Genomic DNA, 21,977 nt, shown 5'->3' on the forward strand with positions numbered 1-21,977 from the left:
CCAGAAGGATTAGTGCACAGCCCCATGCCAAACCAGTCAAAACACCTGTCTCTCCATTCTCCAGCCTCTGTAGTGGAAGTTGCCATTTGCAGAGCAGAGTTCATGTCACTTAATGGTAGCCATCCAAAGATAGGTCTCATCTCTGATCTGGCTCCTTGGACTTCCCTTCGCAATGGAGAAAAATGGAGATCCCTGGAGAGCACCTCATGCTGGCTTTTTCAATTACTTGCTTTGTGACAGCATAAACCACTTTTTAGCTTTGCTAGAGAGAGTCTACAAATTCACCTTAAAATAGCTGCCTAAATTTTAGACTGTTCTTCAGACTTTCAGGGCTACTTTTTCATGTGTGCCACAGCTACTGTATTGAAAATGCTTGAATACAAGTAGTAAAACTTGTTTTAGGTGAGCTTCATGCTATAGCAGTCAAAAGGTAGGATTACTTTTTGGGTGCATACTACAGTGTTAAATTAACCACAAACTGATTTGCTCCAGTCTAGAGGTTAGATCTCTGGGCTGAAGCTTAAGTTTGTTGTTTCAGTGCCAAATTCCGCTGCTGGCTTGTATGAATAGCTTTTCTCCTTCTGCTCTTTCTTGGTTTCCCTGGTTGCACTTGATGGGGGTCTTACTGTAAAGCAGGAACATTATTCACAAATTGTTTGAACAGAGATATCTCCTTTTGTGCCTGTAAAAGGCTAGGCTTGCCCATTGCCAATGCAAGCACTGCTTGCAAGCCAGTGCATGCAAAAATGGTCTTTAAACAAACAGGTTATTTACATGTGTATGGTGTTGTGTGCACTGGGGATCCCAGCAACCATTAAGCTTCTATGGGTGTCATATGTGTAGGTAGTCATATTGGTTCATTTTTAGGCCAATGGCATGCTGAAGAGAATGTAAATGTGAATGACATTTTTGCAGTAATTCCATAATGAATTTACTGTTACCAAAGGTACCTGCTGGCTGAAAAATCATTGCAATGGGCTAAAGATATAAAATCTGGACTCTGAGAATTATAGACATTTTTTTTTCCCCTGGAGAATCAAGTTCCTTTTGAAACTGTTTCAAACTACAACTTTTTTGATTACTATTATTTGTAAACATTTGCCGTATGTTTAGATGATGATTCATTTTCAGACTCTTTGCTTCTTTGTATGAATCTGGTCATGTGCGGTAAAATTCTGGCCCCTTGAAGTTAGTGGAATTTTTGCCATCCATTCAGTGAGGTCAATATTTCACCCTTTCTGCTGGTTTGATTTTTTTGTTTTGCTGTTGTTGTTGTTGTTGTTGTTTTTTCTCTTGATGAAAAGTTATTCCCAGAGGGGACAGATAAGAAAATAAAGAAAAATGCATGTGCTAAATACAAACAAGCACAAGAAACAGTTTAGGTTCCATAAACTGTTTGTGATAAAATTATTGAACATTGAACTAATTGAACTTATATTTTTAGTGATAAAATTTATGAATATTCAGATGCTGGAAAAAATCTGATATGATTCACAAGTAAATGAATTAGCTCTCACTATATTTTTCTATTAATGAGGTAATATCCTACGTATGATACATGGCTAATTTCAGCTTCACCTTATACAATAATGTAGCTATATTTGTAAAATGAAATCATTTTTAATCATAGAATTTCTTATATAATTCAAGAGCACATTGACAATGTCAGAAAGCTAGAAGAAAATGTCTTCTTGTACCAACAGAAAGCTACAATTCTTCAGGACTGCTGAAATGTATCTTTTGAAAGAAATGATTTTTCTCCAAAATTTAATTCTTTAAACATGTAAATGTTGAAAAAGAAAAGGGGGGAAAATGTAAAAATGTGTTAATTCTGACCAAGAATCAATGCATATAGTTAAAATAATATGTTTTTGCATTTTTTTAGGTTTTCCAGCCAACATCTCCAAATTAGGAGATGCCACTGAATCTTACTCTCTAACACTTTCTCCTCAAAACAACCCCAAACAAACAAAAAAAGAACCCCAAAACACCCTAACAGAACCCCAACAAAACCCAAACCATAAAACAGCAGTCAGATCTTGTTAAAGTTAAATCTAAACTCTCTAGTCTACTGACTACTCAGCTGTAGGGCTCTACGTAATGTCCGTACATGATCTGCTTTGCATTTCAAATACCACATGGATTATAGAGGTTTTAAGCTGATTGTCAGTATATGGATACATCTGGTGCCACCTGGTGACTGCAGATGAGGCATATATGTTTACCAGCTTTGAATTGTCTTTGAACTCCTTCTGTTACTCAGTTTGTGAGTGAGGTTTTTGCGCTATACATTAATACAACTCAGGAAAAGGTTATTTTGTCACTTGCATTATAGTCATTATATTTTCTATGCTTTTTTATCTGTACCAGCTGCTAGAGCACATGTAAAAGAGAATAGCACAAATTAATGTGAATGAGTTGAGGAAACTTGTCCAAGTACTTTTAAATTACCATTCTGCAACACCATATGTCCTGAATTATCTGCCAAGTCACTTGTTGCTTACTCTGATGGATAGCTGAATGCCAAATTAAAAGGGGGGGGAAAGTTATTCTTTTTAAATTTAGTATCTGCAGAAAATGTTTTAATCTTACTAAATTGCATGCAGCATCCACAGATGGGATGGGAGTTAGGCAGCATAAAAAATAAGTAGAATACCTTTGTGTGTGTATGGCCAGTCTTCACAAACGAAGATTTGGGAAAGGTCATTACCTTTCGAGCCTGCGCAGTGGATTTTTTAGGAATACCTTTATGTAAATCATAATGTGCTCTACTGCTTAAGGAACCCAGGCATCGATCTCTAGCTGGGTGTTTGACCGTCTAGATATTCTTGTATATTCAGGGAAGACTGAAGCAGAGGTGTAGCTGCCTTCTAACAATGCTGCAAATGAAATAAGTGAAGCTGAAGTCTCAGTTTCTAAACTTGAAGAGTTTAGCATTGTATTAACTGACAGACTAGATTTGGGGCTTGGAAATTGGCTGCAATGTTTACAGGCATTGCTTGACTAGCAAAAGCACATGGCAATGCTTTTATGCATTCCTGTTCACTATTAGATGTCAATCTTGTGATACTTCTGGGTATTCTTAATGGGTGGACACCCTAGGGACAGCTTTCTGCAGAAGTTGGAAAAAAACTACTGTGCTAATGCCAGACTGGCATTTGCAAATATAAGGGATTTTCTAGAGGATGGAGAACTTTGGGACAGGGAGGGATGTGATCATTGTGACATATCCCTGGTTCACTCCTTCTGTGGTGTGGCTGTCAATTAATCTGAAAATATTACTGGGCACAAAGTGGTGGTTATGGTAGGGTTGGACTCGATGATCTTAGAGGTTTTTTCCAACCTAAATGATTCTGTGATTCTGTGAGGGTGGAAGCTGACAGACTCCAGCCCCTGCGGCTTTGTTCTGGTCAGTTTGGAACCAAAATGTTTGTAGCCATCAAAATAATTTGGGAGGTAAATCTCCTGTGTAGCAGTCTGTGGGTGCTTTGGATAGACAGATCAAATGTCACCCTTAAGTTGTCTTTCCCAAAAGTGCTAGTGTCCTTTCCATATGTAGAGAAAAGGAGAGATTGCTGGCATAATCCTGGAAGTAGGAATCCACTTGCTGCAACTCTCATAGCCTTTTTGCTCTCCTGAGACAACCCGTAAAGTCACATCATAAACTATTTTATACAAAGAGTCTGTCTTCTACTTATTGTGCCAGTCAAAGTCCAGCGAGGAGGCCAGGGCTCAGCTTGTCATCGTGTTGGCCTCAAAAAATGCAAGTCCATGGCATATACAGTTCATTGGGTTTCATGGATTTTCCTGGCAATGTCTTAAAGGCCTAAGAAAGGCTAAGTTCAGACCGTTATCTAAATATTTGGGAAAAATATTTATTAAAAGAGAAAAAAACCAAACCTCTGAGACTTAAAATATACAGACAGACATTTCTGAAGGACTGAAAGATGCATCATATGGGTATCAGAGACAGGGTATAAGAGTCTGGCGTGTGTTTAGGAACTGGTAGAAGATCCTGATACCTTAATTATCATTTCAGTACCTTGCTTGCTGTGGTTATGTGCTTTTATGTTACAAGGAATGGCATCTGAAAGAGATGGGTGAGGTCATATGTAAGAAGATAGCAGCTCTGATACCTTGCAAATCAGATGTAAATCCAGGAATGCAGTGAAAGGACAAGGGGAAATGGCTTTAAGCTGAAGGAAAGTAGATTTAGATTAGATATTAGAAAGAAATTCTTTACTGGGGGTTGGTGAGGCACCGGCACAGGTTGCCCAGAGAAGTTGTGGATGCCCCATTGCTGGAACTGTACAAAGCCAGGTTGGAAGGGGACTGAGCAACCTTTTCTAATGGAAGGTTGCCTGCCCATGGCAGGTGGGTTGGAGCTAGCTGATCTTTTAGGTCCTTTCCAACCTAAAACATTCTATGATTCTATGAATCTAACCCAGTCAAACATATTCTAATAGTGCTGTATGCTCGCCAGGGACATTTTGGAGTTCACAGGGTGTGTGGTGACAGCATCTTCACCCAGGGAGACACCAATCCATCGTTCCACATCTGAGTGTTGAAAGAAGTAGCAGAAAGTTACATGGTGGTCTGGCCAACACTCTGATCTGGGTAATGGGCAGACCAATACCTGAGAGCTTGCTCTGGCATTTATATGCTACTCAGTGTGTTAGCAGCCATTGCAAACTCTTGGACAGGAAGAGTTAATCAGTTGGATCAGTTGGAAAGCTTGCTATCTTGGGACTTTTAAGGAGGTGGGGAGAGAAGGGGCATTATTTTGCTGTCACGGGCTAAAGTTATATTTTATAAATCTTGACGCATGTAGCTGATTGATAATTATTTGAAGTGTGGGAAGGTAGAAAAGAAGAGGAGGTGTTGACAATACAAGTTGTCTTTCACTTGAATCTACTGATGCAATTCTCATCAGAATAAACAATGACTGATCTTATGCCAAAATGTGTTTCAACATCTGATTTTTTTTTTAACAGTGTTGCTATGTAGTTGTGGAGAGAATGAAAGGATGTGAGAGAACAACCAGGGTGAGGGGTATGGTCCTGAAGAAGAGTCAAGAATGTTGTACAGTATACTTTCTAGGCCACTGGAGCACGCTTTTATGTGGATATTCAGGCACTCGCCTAAATTATCTGGAAAGGGATACAGACAGCAAGGCTAGATAGCTTTGCAGGCAAAGTGCCTTCAGTCTGGCAGCACTCCCAGAAATAGATAAAAGGTCTAAAGGTGAAATGTTAGAAAACAGCATGAAAGCAGCACAAAGCCTGAAGAATCATTTTCCATCCTGAAATGCTGGCAGCATGGATTCTGCATGTCTGACAGAGCTCCTATCAAGCCTCACAGAAGCTCCTATCTCCTTGCAAATTCCCCACATGTGGTCACATCACCCACTCTGTTATTTTTGTGACTCTTAGTATCTTTGGACTACTTGAAATAGCCCTTTGAGGAGTCCCAGTGTCCTGAGATGAAGCCAGTGCTCTTCTTTGGAGCTGCACATATTGCTCAGCTTCAGTCTCAGTCAGGCTCCTCTTAATGTGTACAGAGCTTTAATCAGCTTTCGTGTATTATTTGCCTTCCAAGCCTCATGAGATATCATTTTCCCAGCCCTGCATTGCCACACAACCCAGTGGTGTACGAGGGAAAGCTGCTATGTCAGGGTTGTTATTTCATCCTGGTAACAGTATAGGCCATCACGGAGGAGACCAGGGAATGTACACAGGTTGTAGGCCCAGCACACTTGCAGTGGACTTTAACTACAAAAATATTGAATCTGTGGGTTTTTTTTAACATACTTTCAAATTCTTACCTAGTTACGGAACTGGGAGGTATATTGGTAAATCAGGGGCAGAAAGAAAGATTTTATGAGCACTGTATGATGACCTGTAGTTTTCTTATCTAAAACTCTCTCTGGTAACTTTGGAAAATACCAGTCTCAATGACTTGTGTAATGCTTTTTGGCTGTTGACATTAAAGCATCATTTTTGTTTTGAAAATATCTCCCACAGAAGTTCGTGAACTATGTGCCTTTTTTTGAATGTTCTGATTAATGACAGTCTAGCTAGTAATGTGTATGGAGGATGCAATGTAAAGATATTTTTTTGGGCATGAAGTACACATTCTTGAAGTAGAAAGGGAGAGCACAAAGTTGGTTCTTCCCACTCCTAGCTGCCTGAGTGGGTAGCTGAGTATTTTTTCCCAGATGCATCCGATAAGATACTATTTTCTGACAGGTTTTAACATATTGATAGACAGAGATGAATGGAAAGAAGCTGTGTAGGATATATTTCAGTTTATAGGTATAATAGCCTATCCACATGTTCAGTCTTTCATATAACCATTTGGCCACATGAAAAAAACTTGTAGCTTGTAATGACAGCTGTACCATAAAGGTGGAGATGACTAATTGTATGTAAGATGGAGATATGGATTTATAAAAGTATTTTTCTTTGATTTTTGGAGAGATGCTGACTCTTTTCAAGTTCAAAAAAAGCTGCATATAAATGTCATTATGTCTTGGCAATAAACCCAAACTGTATGTGTTTATATGAATCAGAGGTAAGGTGGGTGGGTGAGTAGAAAAACCTGTGACAATTATTCAAGAAATACTCCAGAAGCTGATATCCTGGTGCCATCAAATAGAGCTGCTAGCAATTTCAATATTGAGGTAGGCAATGTGTTCTACAATATGCACCCATCACCTTGTAACAAATGCTAAATCATAATATTCCAAAGTTGAAGCAGTAGCAAAAGACACATGTCAAAATATGGGGAAACATGATAGCTTCTTGACCTGTACAAAATAATGAGCAATTTTTTATTGGCAGCATAAAAAAATTCTGGCTAGCATGATCCTTATAGATAGATTCCTGAAATCTATGTGGTGGTATTGAGTATGACTTTCACCAGCTGTGAATCTAGTCCTCTATTTTAGCAGTTTGCAGAAGTTCAGAAAATACTGATGATAACAAATACAGTTTTATTTTAAAGAGAACTGGTGAACCAAACTTCTACCTAAACTTGAAGTGTTACAGATTTAGAAAGATGAAATACTTTTCTGTCATTATTTGCTGACTTTTTCACACTTCTTGTGTGAAATGAAATGAAAGTATTTTCTACCATGAGGAGATGAGTGGAGATTAGCAATAAATATTTGAAAATCTAAAATAAATCAAAATCTTTAGAAAAAAATTCAAAATCTTTAGAAAGTTAATTAAAAATTGAAGTCTGTGGAAAAGTCAGATTTCTCCTTGAGAAGTCACATTTTCAGTGCTGATTTCTTTTCCCTTCTTTTTATATTTGTTGATCTCCCCTTTACAGCACTCTCTCAAGTTTTACAATTAGAATAGGGATAGCATAAAAATAAAAAATGTCCAAAATCTCTGCCTTCTACAGTCATCTTCATGGTCCTGTGCTGTCATCTTCACAAACCTCTCAGCCTAGCATCCATTTTGCCAAACCTACCCATTTTCACTTCCTGACAACTCAACAACTGCAAAGATAGTTTCAATTAAAGATTTTTACAGCCTTTCAATGCTTGAAAATAGGTTAAGAATCAGCTCCGAGGCCAGTAGTATAAATCCGTTAAGAAGACCAAGAGGTTAAACAAATAGAATTTTTTTTGAGGTAGCCTTGTCTTCTAAGGTCTAGAAATCCCCATTGCCAATTATCTGTACATTCGGCTGTGCAATTTAACTTATGAAGTTAACAAATTTATAAGCATTAAAAGAGACCAGTATCTTCTCTGCCTAGAGCAGCCTCTCAGTGAAGAGGACAGTTAATGATTTTGCCCTTGATACAACAGACTGAGGTCTGTGCTATATATAAATATATGTATACAGTTGCATGTATGTAAGGGGGTGGAAGTCAGCTCCCCATTCAGATGCCTGAAGCTGAATGCAATGTAGCAGTAGAGCTGGGGGTCTGTGCAGAGATGTCTCCTGCTTCAGGGCAACCTGCCTGTCCTCCGCCTGCACTGCAGAGGGATGAGACCCTCCAGCTGGTCTTGTGTCACATCTGTGTAGATCTCTCTGATTCTCTAGAGTGTCTTAAACAGTACAGTGCTGTTTGAATCAGTCTGTTTACTGCTCACATAAAAGCCAGGTAGCTGAACTCTTAGTAAGGTCAGTGATGAGCAAGAGGGTTAGCTGACCAAATGCAAGTATCTACTGTAAGCTAAGAAAAATAGTTCTCTGGGCTCCACTCATTACATCAATTAGGGGCCTAGCTCAGAAGCTCACATGTAGTGGATAAGTGAAATATGAGGCATCCTAGAATATGTGTGAGACGGGTGGGTCTGGCAGTTATGACACAGGACCTTTGGGCAGCTGAGATGATTTTCCTAGGTATAATAGGAGCTTAAAAACCGAATTAACATATACAGCCTATAATTCAGTGTTTAAATCTAGACATAAATCCCATCCTGTAGGTTCTGCAACCTATCCGCTTTCTGACAATGTCTAGTTCAGAAATCTAGGAAAGATTTTAGGAACAGGACAACCAGAACCCTACTGTTGAAAGAGACTCAAAGGCACAGCAGTTCCTTATGGACACAAACTTCCAGACAATTCAATGCTGAACAGCGTCTACCGAAAAATATTTTCAAAGAGCCATTCTAGACTTCTTCATTGCTATGAGGAACTACCCTGCTGAAATGCAGTTACCTTGAACTTGCTTATGGAAATACTTCTTAAATAAATTGTATTTAGGAAGTTGGAAGACTTCTAGTTGGAAGACTAGAATTTAAAAGACTTTTTAACTAAGAGTCAAATATGCAATCATACCTAATAATCTATATAATCTTTCCAAACCTTCAGCCATGGGAAGATCCTATGAAAATTTAAAAAACAGAAACACACCACTGTCAAGAAGCTTGCTCATATATGGCCCTGCACACTCCTCCATCAGCTTTGCATTTGTCACAGGGCATCCCTTGTCAAATTGCTCTGTGAGCAGTGAAATGTATGGAATCTGATTTCCACATAGCTATGTGCATCGTGATTGAATTTTCCCCATTTTTGATGTTATGAACGTTCATCAAAGCTTTTGAAAAGGCTGAGGCACTTGTAGTATCCTCTTTTTGTATTAATTCTCTGGTGTCTACTCAAATAGTTGTGCTCATACTCCAAAATTTTCTTCAGATCTCAATCATCTGTCTCTTTTGGAAAACTTGCAGGAATTTAGTATTTCTAATATTCCTTCGTGTTAACATCCAGCTAGAGCAGTCCAACAAATTCAAAAGTCACACTGGACTGACTGACAGAGTCCATTAATGTGATTACGGAGGCTTTCTTGTCTTGGGAGACTACGAATTTAGCCTGTCAATTTAGCAACTGTTTTCTGGATAGAGGATGTGTGTCTCACATACTGTGCTGACAGAAGTATTTTAATTGTACTTTATACCAGTGTCAGGATCCATATCTTCCACATCTTTGCACCAGACTGGCAGGAGGCAAAATTAGTTCCCCTTTCAACTGAGCTACTGAAACACTGCTGGGGGTTGGTAATAAAATATTATCTAAGTTTGCAGGCTTGTCACAATGTGTGAGGCCTTCTAGAAGGAAAATAAAAAGGAAACCTGAAATATCTACCCTCAAAGCCTTACATTTATGTACTACCAAGATACTACCGCTGAATATTTGCAGAAAATGCAAAAAAGTCTGCCACCATTTTATTTGCACCAACTAGTTTTAGACATCTACTGTAAGTACAAACAATCTAGTTGATAACATGAAATTTCTCTTCCCTGCTCAATTAGACTTCTCCTTATTAAGCCTCTGTTTACTACCATGCACTGAACTGAGTAAAAATACATAAGCTCAAAGGAAAAAACTTTCCATATCCTAAAGCACATTAAGAATACCTCTTATCCATTCATTTCTAGGATTCACCATGTATATAAGATCTTTACAGATCGAGATTCAATCAGCTGGTAAATTAAAGAGCAATACAATGCTAAGATAAGACTAACCTGAAACAAGGAGAGCTCACAGTATTGAATGATTTGAACTAATTCATTCCCCTTGGCATCAGTTTCAAAGACTTCTTTCTAGCAATCTACCCTTAAATACCTCTAAGTAACTATTTTGCTCCTGGTCTCTCACTGCACAGAACAGCTTTTAAAAATGCATATCTCCCATTTTTCCTTTGATCTCTTTGCAGTGGGAATCCAAAGGCAATATTTTTATTTCTAGCAATCTTCTATGGTTTAACACTACACGTTTCCAAAACCTCATAACCATTAGGATTGTTCATTTGATTCTTGTGTGCAGAGAGGGTCTTAAAGTATCTCTTGTTAAAGAATTGAACAAAGCTAAGAATATCACTAACCCGTGATAAAAATTGGTTGTCAATGCCTCTGAAATGCATTTTTCAGTCCCAGCACATCCTAGCATAGTTGCATCAGACTTGGTCTGTGTACTTCAGAATAAATGTCCTCTTTGCATCTGTGAAATATGGAAAACTTACACTGTGGTTCAAAAACTAGAGCTGCTGCTAAATAACAAACCACTGAATAACATACCAGGAATACTTATGAAATATACTTATGAAACAGCTTACTATGAAATTCTTCTGCACCTTCTGAAGATTTAGGAGGTTTCTTTGTCCCTGCCATACTCTTTTATATTCCTTTTTCTTCATATTTTTAAAATAGAAAAAAACATTCTTCTTTAGGTGTTTTGCAAATTTGCTTGATTCCCACTTTGTTATTTGGGAGTATAACCATTTTAATTTTCTCAAACATGAAATTTACTCCACAGCCATGAAGATATCTCAAATTACTTTGCAACACTAAATAATTGCAATAAGCTGTAAAGAAGTTTAGCTACTTCCCACCCTCTGAGACGCTTGTATCTCCTAAACAGTTTGTTGATACCAAGGGAGGCCACCAATCTCTTACTGTTCTTTCTGCCAAAGCTGCTTTTGTAAAACAATCTTTCTCATTCCTTAGCCAGTGGAATGCCTTTTCTTGTGTCTAGATCCATGAAGCTCAGGGATAAACAAAGGATCCAGATCAGATTTTAAGAACTCTTCTTTTTCTGATGTTTCTCTCAAGACGTCCCTGTAGAAGCAAGCCAATTTCCTTCCACCTCTCTAGGTAAATATTGGAGCCATTTTGGGAGAAGGCAAAAAAAAAACAGGTAAAAGCAAGAGCTTTCCCACACTTTTCTAATCAGACTAGAGACACAGGTTCTCAGGAGGTGGAATATCAGACATATACTTCACTGAAATGATATTGCCTTTATGAACCATTCTGTATTTGAGTAAAGTATCTGTGCATCCATTTAAAAACCGTTCAGATGGGAGGGACCCCACTAGGTTTACTTGGAACATTCAGGAAGTTTCAGTATTGGCTTCATTCATCGTGCAAACCTTGAGAGAGGTGTATATGAGTTTTAATATGATGCAAAATAAATAATTCAAGTTCTTCTTTAATCCTTTCCATAAGATCTCTTTTCTTTCTTAGCTCCAGTGTTTTTCAAAACATTTTAATTTTTTTCTTTTGCTGTCCCTGAATGAAAACAACAATGTTTGCTTGTCACTTCTCATTATGAGCACTCAAGCAATGCCCAGAACTCTTATTGGAAACACTGTTCTACCTAGTTTCAAGAAGAGATGTGGTGATAAAGCGAGTGTAATTTTCAGAGCTGAAAACAAATTCCAAATATCCTGACACTCTTTTATTGAGTGTCTACTTTTAGCAGTTTTCCACCCTTGCTCAAGGTACTGGCATTGACTGATGGAACAGCATATCCATCCACTAATAATGGTCATAGGAAAACATTGATTGAAAATGACCACTTTTTTGTACAGACTGTGTTTTGGATCAGCTCTCAGAGATACAGGGAGGAGAAGAAAGGGAATAAAGAAGAGAAAATGCTGAAGCCCTTTGACATCCATCTCACAAATGCATGTCCTAAATCTATCAAATCCAATATATTTTCCTCTGCTTCTGTCTGGAAACTGTTATCAATTCATTTTACAGCATTTCCTTTCCATTCTCTATTTTCCTTTTTCAAATTAAAGAAATCTATACTTTTTTTACATCATGCAGGATCCTGAAGAAAATAGTCAAGCATTCTGCTTGTAAGCAACTAGAAGAAAATATAGACACGAATAGTAGTCTACCAGAATTTGCAAGAACAAATCCTGTCATAACAATATAATTATCATTCATCACCAGATAGCAAGCTCTGTATGTTGGGGAAAAGCAGTACATATCATAGAGTTTGAGTTTTGTAAGACATCGTGTACTGAAAATACAGCCTAAGAAAACCACACTCAGAGTAGTTCCTGATAGTACTTGGTGAAATAGGATGAATGAATCCAACAGAGGGATAAAATTAGCAATTCTGCAGGGGTCTATACCAATAAGTACATTCATTCATGACATTAGATGAAATAGAGGGTGTGTTAATTCTGCAGACAACACAAAACTGAGAGGGATCACAAGGCTGTTGCAGGACACAGAATTCAGGATGGTTTTGGCAAACAAAAAATTACTACTGTAAAAAAATAAAACAGTTCAGTGAGAAAAAAGGCGTGGTTCTAAGTAGGGCAGAAATAATCAACCAAGTATTTATGGGAATTGAAAATAATTAAGATAACAGCTCTGCAAGGGATATTAAAACAAGACTGATATAAAGACTGGACAATACCATATTACTGTGCAAAAGTTAATACCACATCTGATCACATCAAAATGAGCATAGTATCCTAGAATCACAGAATGGCCTGGCTTGGAAGGGACCTTAAAGATTATCTGGTTCCAACTCCTATAAGAAAAGTCTGAAGGAATAAGTACTTTAAAAACTGAAACTATTTTAAAGAAATAAAGTACTCTCTGTATCCACATTTCACAGAACAAGAATTTATGGGCTTAAACTGCACGGAGTTGAAACAAATTAAGTATCGGAAATATTGTCTGGAAATGGTACAACATATTCACCCACCACTGCAGGGCTTTAAGAAAAGATTGGACAAATTATTTTACTTAATATGTTACATTAATACTTTTTGTGGAGTGTAGCTGTCACAGAGACTGGAAGTGATCAGTCCATGCTATGACTATTGTGACACACAAATTGCTTCAGCTGTAATAAGATGAGCATAAAAATGCATTAGAAAATGATAGTCTCATGTCTTAGGGTAGGTTAACTGTAACCAAATAAAAAAAACCCAACCAACCTCCAAGGTTTTTAAAATTCAGCTTGTATTTGAAAAAGATGTAATGAAAATAACTGAAACCTGTAAATTTAACTTTTCAAAATTCAGACAAACAAAAAAGAAAGCACTCCTTAAATGTGACAGGGATTTTGTATTAGCTATGGCAACATCCCTGTTCCTAGTAAGGTCCCAGCAAAGCTGGAAGTAAATTTTCAGCAAGATAAATGAACATGATATTACATAAAACACAGTTATCCTTTGCTAACAGTAATGCATATTAGCACCAAATGAGAACACTTAGGTGTGATCATTGAAAATATATTATCACATATGTGATATATATTGAGAAAGGCTTACAAGAAGTCAAAAATGGCAGCTTCCCTCCCTACCAATGGGAGATATATTAAAAGTAATTTCCTAAAGGTAACACGCTCAGCTTTAGCTCTACATGCCTTCTTCTCACAAACCCTGGAAAACTGGCCAGAATGATGAATCTAGTACTTTTGAAAAATACCTGTCTCGTATCTCAGCATTACAGGTTAGGAGACATGAGCCATGGTTAGCTGTGGGTCAGTATTGGCATGAGATAGCACAGCTATCAAGTTTTGAGTTGGTTAGCATATGGTTTATGTCTGACAAATAAATTCTGTTGCACTGTATGCTAAGGGAAGTGTTTACCTTACCCAAATTCAGCTGTATAAAAGTTGATATATGTCTTGAGTTGCATATCAAAGCTTCTCTCTGCTAGATACCTTTCTTGGCTGACATGAAATACAATCTTTTAATAAGAAAATTTTAGGGACATTTTATAAAATTAATAGTTAGAGTTTTCATAATCATATTGTAAAACCACAGTGATTTAATCTGAAAAAACATGTTGGGGGATTGGTCCTTCTTATTGTTAGATTATGGGCAAATTTTTGAATAAAGAAACATTTCAAAATAATAAAAAAAAAAATTCCAGAATATTTTGTTCAAAAACATCCACATTAAAATATCTGATTCTTTAAGTTTGGTGGGTTTTTTTTATTATATCTACCTTGCATGAATTCATAATTGGAATTACATTAGGCTCTAGAGAAAAGAAATCTGGAAGTCAAGCATTAAAGACCTTGACAGCATTGAGGTGAAATGTGGGCATGAAAATGTTAAAGGACACAATTTGTAATTAAATATTATGAAAATTGGCATTCATAAGAAGTTACAATATTACTAAAAAATTTACGTTTAGTCCTCAGATTGTTTTTAGTCAATTTATAGTGCCTAAGACCCATGCATACATCTGTTTCCTGCATCTGTTTCATGTCTGTTTTCTGTATGTTTTCTGGTTACATCTGTTTCCTATGAAAAAAAATAGACATGGAGGCAGAGTATTATAAAATGAAAGATAATACTTCAGTACCACAGTAAGAGTGTTGGACTTACTTTTAGGAAATGTAATGAGTTCAAGGACAATGAACAAACTGCATGTGTGAGAACCCGGAAGACTACAACTCCCATGATTCCTTGTCACATTCTTCCTGCCGCACTGAACCCTTTCCAAGGAGGGCAGGGAGGTTGCCTATGGAAAGCAGAAAATAACAATATACAGGATGGCTGTTGCGTGGTTGCTGTCACACACACTGGTCTGAAACGATGCTGTCCCTGAGCTCAGTTTGGCAACTTCCATCCACTTGTCTGCCTTACACTCTTGATGGCCACACAGCATGCCAACTGTACAATGCACAGCGAGCAAGAAATGTTTGGCCAAAGGACTTTGGCCATGTCTAGGGCTACCATTGCAGACCTGCAGTTTATGCAGTCTTGTGAGGATAGTTTCAACATGACTTTCAGGATTTGCTGTTTAGAGACCCGTCCAGTGCTGTGACAACTGAATTCAAGTTTTCTTGACATTGTATCTCCAAGTGATTCAATTTAGCTGGATATTTATTAGTGACTTAGTGCATGTGAAAGGAGTTGGGGTAGGAGAAATTTTTGAACCCTTCCTGGTGGAACTAATTCCTTTGTTGTAATCAGAATGTATTTCAGCTGATAAAATAATGATACAATAATAGCAAACCAAAGAAGAGCAGAACTCAACAAACCAGAATGTAAATCATGAAACTGTATATGCATAGGAATAACTTGTGTGCTCTGGACAGTACTGAAATGTAGAGCTGAGAATTTTGAAGCTGTTTGGCTGATGACAGCTATAGAGCAATAGTGCTAAAGCAACTGACACCTCGATGACACACCTTTATAATTTTAATTTCCTTATATAATGTAGTACTGCATGAGATGACATCTATTCATCTAATGTCATATGTTCTTTTTTTCCTTTGCTTTGGGTTTTTCCTCCAATCATGCTGTCATGATTGACATCACTCAGAAATTTATTCCCCTAACTACTTGAATCCATTGCAGGATTTGCTTTCTTTTATAAACAATAGGCAAAATAATTGTAAATAAATAACAAAGACAGGAACCAGGGAAACTGTTTGCCCAGGGAAATAGATTTACACAGATTCTGAGCTCTTGCACCTAATCAGTAGGTAAATGGGCACTGCAGTTTGAGATATTCCAGCAATGAAAGCCATTATGAGATATCTAGATGGAGAAAAAGATGCAGCTGGGGTTCACATTCTTCCTTTTCCAAACTAACTTTTAAATTTTTCTGTTTCCTGGATGTCTAAGAGATCATCATCTGTCAATCTCTACTTTGATGTCATGGGGACAGGAAAATGTCTCAGACCTAAATAGCATTAATTTAACTTAGATTTCTCTTCCTGTCATAGCAAAGGAACTTCTCTTCACACAGACCGTACAGGGAACATAAACACAAATTGAAGAGGACTGTTCCACTTGGTATCTAAAAGGATTGTTAGATATCCAAGTCAGACTGATTCATTCCCACGTACAGTGAGTGCAGGGAAAACAAGTGCAATAGAAAACGCTTGTGTCCTTAAGCACTGAAGTGTACAGACTTTGAGCCATGCTCTCTTATTTTTCTATTTTGTTTTCTTTTTGCCTACTCATCACCATAAGATATAACAAGTACACACAGTCACCAAACTGGTTTGCTCAGCCCTATAAATAGTGCTGAAGTAGAAAATTTTCAACAAAATGTAAAAAGACAAGAATCATTTGACCTGACCAAATTTAAGCAGCCTCACACTTAACACACTAACTCCAAAATTTACAATATAGTTGCACCACTGCTGAGCCTTGGGAAGTTACAGTAACAGTCAATGACTGTAAGACCTAGTAGCTCCCCATCCTCCAGGATTTAAGGAAGATTCATATGTTTTCTGTGAGTGTTCTGTCAAAGCTTCACATTGCATGGCTAATGTCAGTGTGTGCTGGTTATTTGTTTTGGCTTCTGTAATGAGAAGTATTTTTCAGTGCTTTGAAAGTAAAATTCGTTATAAGTCTGATAACTTAAGAGCAAGTACTCTGGGTCAACAATTAACTGGTGAAATATTCTGAGTGCCATAGAGCACTCAGAACTTCAAAGACAAGTACTTCATTTTGCTGCAGATGAGGGAATAATTTGACCTTACTGCTTTGACATTCTATCTTTGGTTTAAATTAGTAGAAAATCTTAAAATAGGAAGTAAAGGGTCAGGGGTTAAAATAATGATGTAATTAAAATTGAAGTCAGGGTTTGCCCTTTAAGTTTAAATGTTTCGGTAAGTTAAGGCTGAAATGATTTAATACACAATTCTATATTTGGGTAAATTCTGATGGTATGAATTCCAAAATGCGTGCATTAGCCTTGATATCTGAGTTAGCTTAAGATGAAAGGTTTTGATAAGCTATGAGAAAAACAAGCAGCTTTTGAGATAATGGACCCTATGTGTAAGTCAATCATTTTAATGTCATGTTGTTTGAAGCTGTGTCTTAATTTTTCAGAGCTTGCAGCTGATGATATGTTTAAGATAGCCTTCGGTTCTGGCAGGGCTTGAAGCAAATGTTTGTTTAGTACTGTCAGAAAGTACAAAGCTAGTGACATGCAAAGTGACAGAGTAATACTCTGAGCAGTCAGTGAGTTTGAAGTTAAAGCTTTCTGTCCTTGGGTTTTCTGCCCTTGTAGTTGTTTCCTTTGCTCCCTGGTACCCTGAACCTGAGGCCATGAGGAAGTCTCACTAGTTGTGGCAGACACTGTCAGAACACAACACATGCCTCTCTGTAAACACTTTTCAGATCTATGATGGCCCAGAATCTCCTTTCTACTAATGCAAAGTTTGAACCTCTTCTACCATTTTAATCTCTTTCTAGCTTCAAAAGCGTTGGCCGCAGTTGCAATTTAGAGAGCAGGAAAAGTCTGTGTAGGCATGCAGTGCTCTCTTTTTTCTAAGTCAAAGAGAAGATAAATCTAAGATTACAATAACTAGTGAGAATTGGGATTGAAATTGGGTCTCATTTTCCCCACTGACTCCAAGAACAGGTGAGAAAACAGACATGGATTTCAAGCCCCAGTCCACACTGGACAGAAATAATGAAGCAATCTGGGCAAGCATCCCCATGTGGGCTCTGCATGGTGTTCAGCCTAGAGGTGACAGATAATGCAGAGGTGCCCTGGAGGAGACCTGACAGAGCAGTGTGGACAGAGCCAGAGTCCTCTGAGAAGACATATTCCCAAGTTGTGTTTTTTGTCCTGACCACAGCTGAGACCAGGCACAGTGCACAGACCTTCTGCTTGTTCTTATACCCAAGTGTCTCCCCCATCCATACTTACCTTCAGTATATTCTCAGCTGGGTTCCTTATCTCCTGAGTAATATTAAACCCATGTTTCTCTATATGTCTTCACACACAACACTATTTTGTTTGTGAGGGTGAGTGAGCTAGCTCAGTCATCCCACAGTCCTCTCATAAAACAGACTCCGTGCCAGCCTGACCCAGTGCCAAGCCAAGTGTGCATGTCTGAGTGCATGGGAAGGGAGAGAAGGGATTTCTCTGCCTGTTGACTCCACATACCTTCTAACAATCCGGCACAGCTACTCGAGGTTAGCAATACACTATGGACGGGCAGGGATTGCTTCCCTAGAAATTTTTTATTACAGTCCTGAATACCAGATCTCCAGTCTTGACTTTCCACCCCATTTTACCACTCCCATTTAAGGGGCCACCTCCCAAAGTGATTCTCTCATTCAGCTACTTAATTCTTCAGGTCCATGTTTTACAGCCACAAACATGGGAAATCTTAGATGTGGACGCTGTCCCATTGAACAATTGTGAACTGTTTTACATGCAGAATAGCTAAAAAATGTACAAAATAGACAACAGTGAAGATTAGAAAGGGGGTTGGAGAGGAGATCCAGGATCTATGGATTTTATTTATATATTTATTTTTATATTTATTTATTTATTTATTTATTTTATATCCACAGGATACCATTTATTTTAAGCTTAATTGAGTTTCTGTCAAAATCTGTGCATTTCATTTTCTCTTCTTTCCTTCCCAAGGCTCTAAACCCATTTCAACTCATGCTGTTCTCACATGCTTTACCTTTTTCCTGTTAACTTTTCTTCTGTGTATTTGTTTTTTTTTTCCACCTGACAACATGGTTGTGGTGCTGTCAAACATTTTTTCCTCCCTGTAGTGGCCATCTATTTTCCTAGCCTTCAGATACCTTTGAGTCAAATGTTTTCATTTTTGTTTCCTCCTAAAAGAGCATCAGTCAGAGCACCTCTCACATGTGGATTGAGTTTGTACTTGGTTATTGAGCTGGGGACCAAAGGCAGTCTGTAAGTGATGATGCCAATACCATTTTTTTTATTGATATTGGCTAATTACACCTATGTGCTTAACCTTACTGGTCTAATGAATCGTCTTGACTTGGGAAAGACTTTAGAGCCTGGTAGTTTAAAATAAAGAAACAAGCTTAAAATGAAAGTCTTCTGAAATTCAGTCTTCTGAAAATACAGAAATACACATCAAAAGAGGCTTAAAACATGATCTCTTGGAACCCTTTTCCTACTAACTCCCCTTTTTCTACCAACTTTGTCTATAAATAGAATATGTTGCTTCATGCATGTGAATGTAGAACTGAGCCTTAAGATGTTAAGCTCTTTGCAGCAGGTATCTGTTTCTTCCTCTACTCGTCTTATTTTCAACATTCTGTTTAAGAAAACATGTATTTTCTTTCTCATTTACTTGCCTATTTTATTTTATAACTCTAACTTGCCTGTGTCCTGTTCACTGCCTCCTTCAGAGAGTAATGGTTATTCCCCCATGATTCTTTCTTCCCTATAAAACTGAGATGAACCATGGAGAGATGAGAAAGCGTTTCCATCTTTCTCACTTCAAGGGACCTGACAGGAGCATTTGTGTTTGACTCTTCCTTATTTATCTAATAATTTGCTCTAAAGAATGGTTGCCCATGGATTTTTTACATACAAAAAGGTTCTATGAAAAAGCGCACCCTGTTTATAGTAATTTATTAACTGGAAAAAGGCTATCTTAGCTAATTTAATTGTTGCATTTAAAGTGTTTCCTTCAACTCTGTCCAGTAGCAAACATCCATCAGTTGGTGTATTACCTAGTAAACCATTTGTAGCTTAATTTTCTATAACTTTTCTTCAATGAAGAGGCCTGTAAGAGTTTTTGCCTTTTTTCACAGGTGCCACCAGTGCTTCTGGACAAGCAGTTTTCAGAATTTACGCCAGATATCACACCTATTATTCTGGCTGCCCACACCAACAATTATGAAATCATAAAGCTACTTGTGCAGAAAGGGGTTTCTGTGCCCAGGCCACACGAGGTCCGCTGTAACTGTGTTGAATGTGTCTCAAGTTCAGACGTGGACAGCCTCCGCCACTCTCGGTCCAGACTCAATATCTACAAGGCTCTGGCGAGCCCGTCGTTGATTGCTTTATCCAGTGAGGACCCTTTCCTTACTGCTTTTCAACTGAGCTGGGAGCTGCAGGAACTGAGTAAAGTCGAAAATGAATTTAAGTCAGAGTATGAGGAACTGTCACGGCAATGCAAGCAATTTGCAAAAGATCTCCTGGATCAGACACGGAGTTCCAGGGAATTGGAAATTATTCTTAATTACAGAGATGATAATAGCTTGATAGAAGAACAAAGTGGTAATGATCTTGCAAGATTGAAACTGGCAATTAAATACCGTCAAAAAGAGGTGAGTGTGCTGGAGAATATTTAAACCTATTCACTAGTAGTAATGTGATAGATAAGAGCCTGAAATTCATCCTTTTAACTGAGACAAATTGCTGCTTGTCTTTTACTTTTGTTTGTTTGTTCTACCAGATTTCTGCTCTTTGTATAGTTTTAATTAGATGAATTTGAGTAGTTGTTACAGTTTGATAGTATCAGAATTTGAAATGTTCTCTTATAGGACAGATTCTGTGAAACTTCTTTTTATTTTACACCTGATTAGACATAGTCTCCAGTAGTTGTGCTCTGAAGTGCTTTTCAGTAATAGGATAAGAAATATCAAATTACCTTTAACTGTGTCTGACAGAAAAAGGAGGCTATGTGCTTAAACACATACTACAGGTACCTCTATAGAGAAGTTTTCTCAAAAAATAGCTACTGTAAATAGATATTGAAACAGAAGATAAGTAGCAATGCATGATTCCCAAAAATGTCGACATCGAAATTCTCTTTCATAAAGAATCCAAAGTGGAAATACCTGGGTATTGGTTTCCATGATAGTTGAAAATTCCTAAGTTTGCTTCACTGATATATGTACAGTTGTAATCAGAGGATGTCTGCATATCTTAAATACTGAAGTTCTTTTGCATGCAAAAGGAAAAGAAGCAGATTCATGTCAGAATGTGTTGTATGATCTTATTTGGAACCTGTACATACAAAGTCAGCTGAACTGTGGAAGTCTATAGGCAAAATAAATGCTGTTAGTAATTAGATAGTACTTGTTCATACAAATTATGGCAAACGCTTAAGAAACTTCTGTGTTATATTGAGCTAGTCTGTCTATCACTGCTAAATCTCTGTTCTGCAAAATATAATAGTAAACGTGTTAATATATTAAGTATGTTAGAAAGGTTTGCAGAAATAATAATTAAATGTGCAAATGATTCTTTTGTCCATTTGAAACACAATTTAGTAATGCTAAGAAGCTACCATTAAGGTAAGGACCTTCTGAAGTTCTGCTGGAAAAATTTTCATTTGGTATCCGACATCATAAGTCTTCTAATAAGCATTTTTTCCTCCAGAAAATGTATGATTTTATGTTTTATAGTATAATGTTTTAGAGAACATATCCACTGCCTTCATAAATTATTTTCAGATGATATTTTGCCAGACTTAACAACTACTGTTTCTGTTTCTTGAAATGCCAATTCCAATCTTGTCTTACAGTCATTGAAGAAAATCAGACTTGGACTTCTCAAGGATTCATGCATCAAAATAAAATTCTGACCTCTCATTGTTTGTTTTTTTTCTTTTAAATCTTAACAAAGAGCTTGAATTTTCTTAATTTGAGATAGAGACAGTGATAAACATATGTAGGGTGAAATATTTTTTGTAGTTGCGTCTGATTCCTGTGCTTAATTAAGTTGCAGTAATACAGCTGATTACGATTCTTCATAATAGCAAACATTAAAACAATGCTGATTTTGTGAAACAATTACAATCCACTGGATCTTTTATGCTTTACATACATTTTTAATTTCTATAAATATTTCCCCCTGTCCCTACCACTTGAGTCTCAATGAAGTAAAATCAAGTTTTATTAGATTCTTTTGCTGTGTTCTTATATGTATTCCATACTGGGTGATGGAGCAAACAGTAGCCACTGTAACTATTCAGTCATTTTATTTCTGATTATTA

At 37.4% G+C, this 21,977-nt stretch overlaps 1 protein-coding gene across 2 annotated transcripts in view; it reads left to right on the forward strand.

The window, feature by feature from the left end:
* The window catches only part of TRPC4 (transient receptor potential cation channel subfamily C member 4), a 134,318-nt gene that overhangs the window by 51,277 nt on the left and 61,064 nt on the right, over positions 1-21,977 (forward strand). For both annotated transcript variants that reach the window (XM_064645848.1, XM_064645849.1), the window contains exon 4: positions 19,786-20,304. In XM_064645848.1, coding sequence (XP_064501918.1) covers positions 19,786-20,304 — 519 coding nt within the window. The remainder of the gene's footprint in view (positions 1-19,785; positions 20,305-21,977) is intronic.

The sequence above is a fragment of the Pseudopipra pipra genome, chromosome 2 (genome assembly GCF_036250125.1).
Source record: "Pseudopipra pipra isolate bDixPip1 chromosome 2, bDixPip1.hap1, whole genome shotgun sequence".
Lineage (NCBI taxonomy): Eukaryota > Metazoa > Chordata > Aves > Passeriformes > Pipridae > Pseudopipra > Pseudopipra pipra.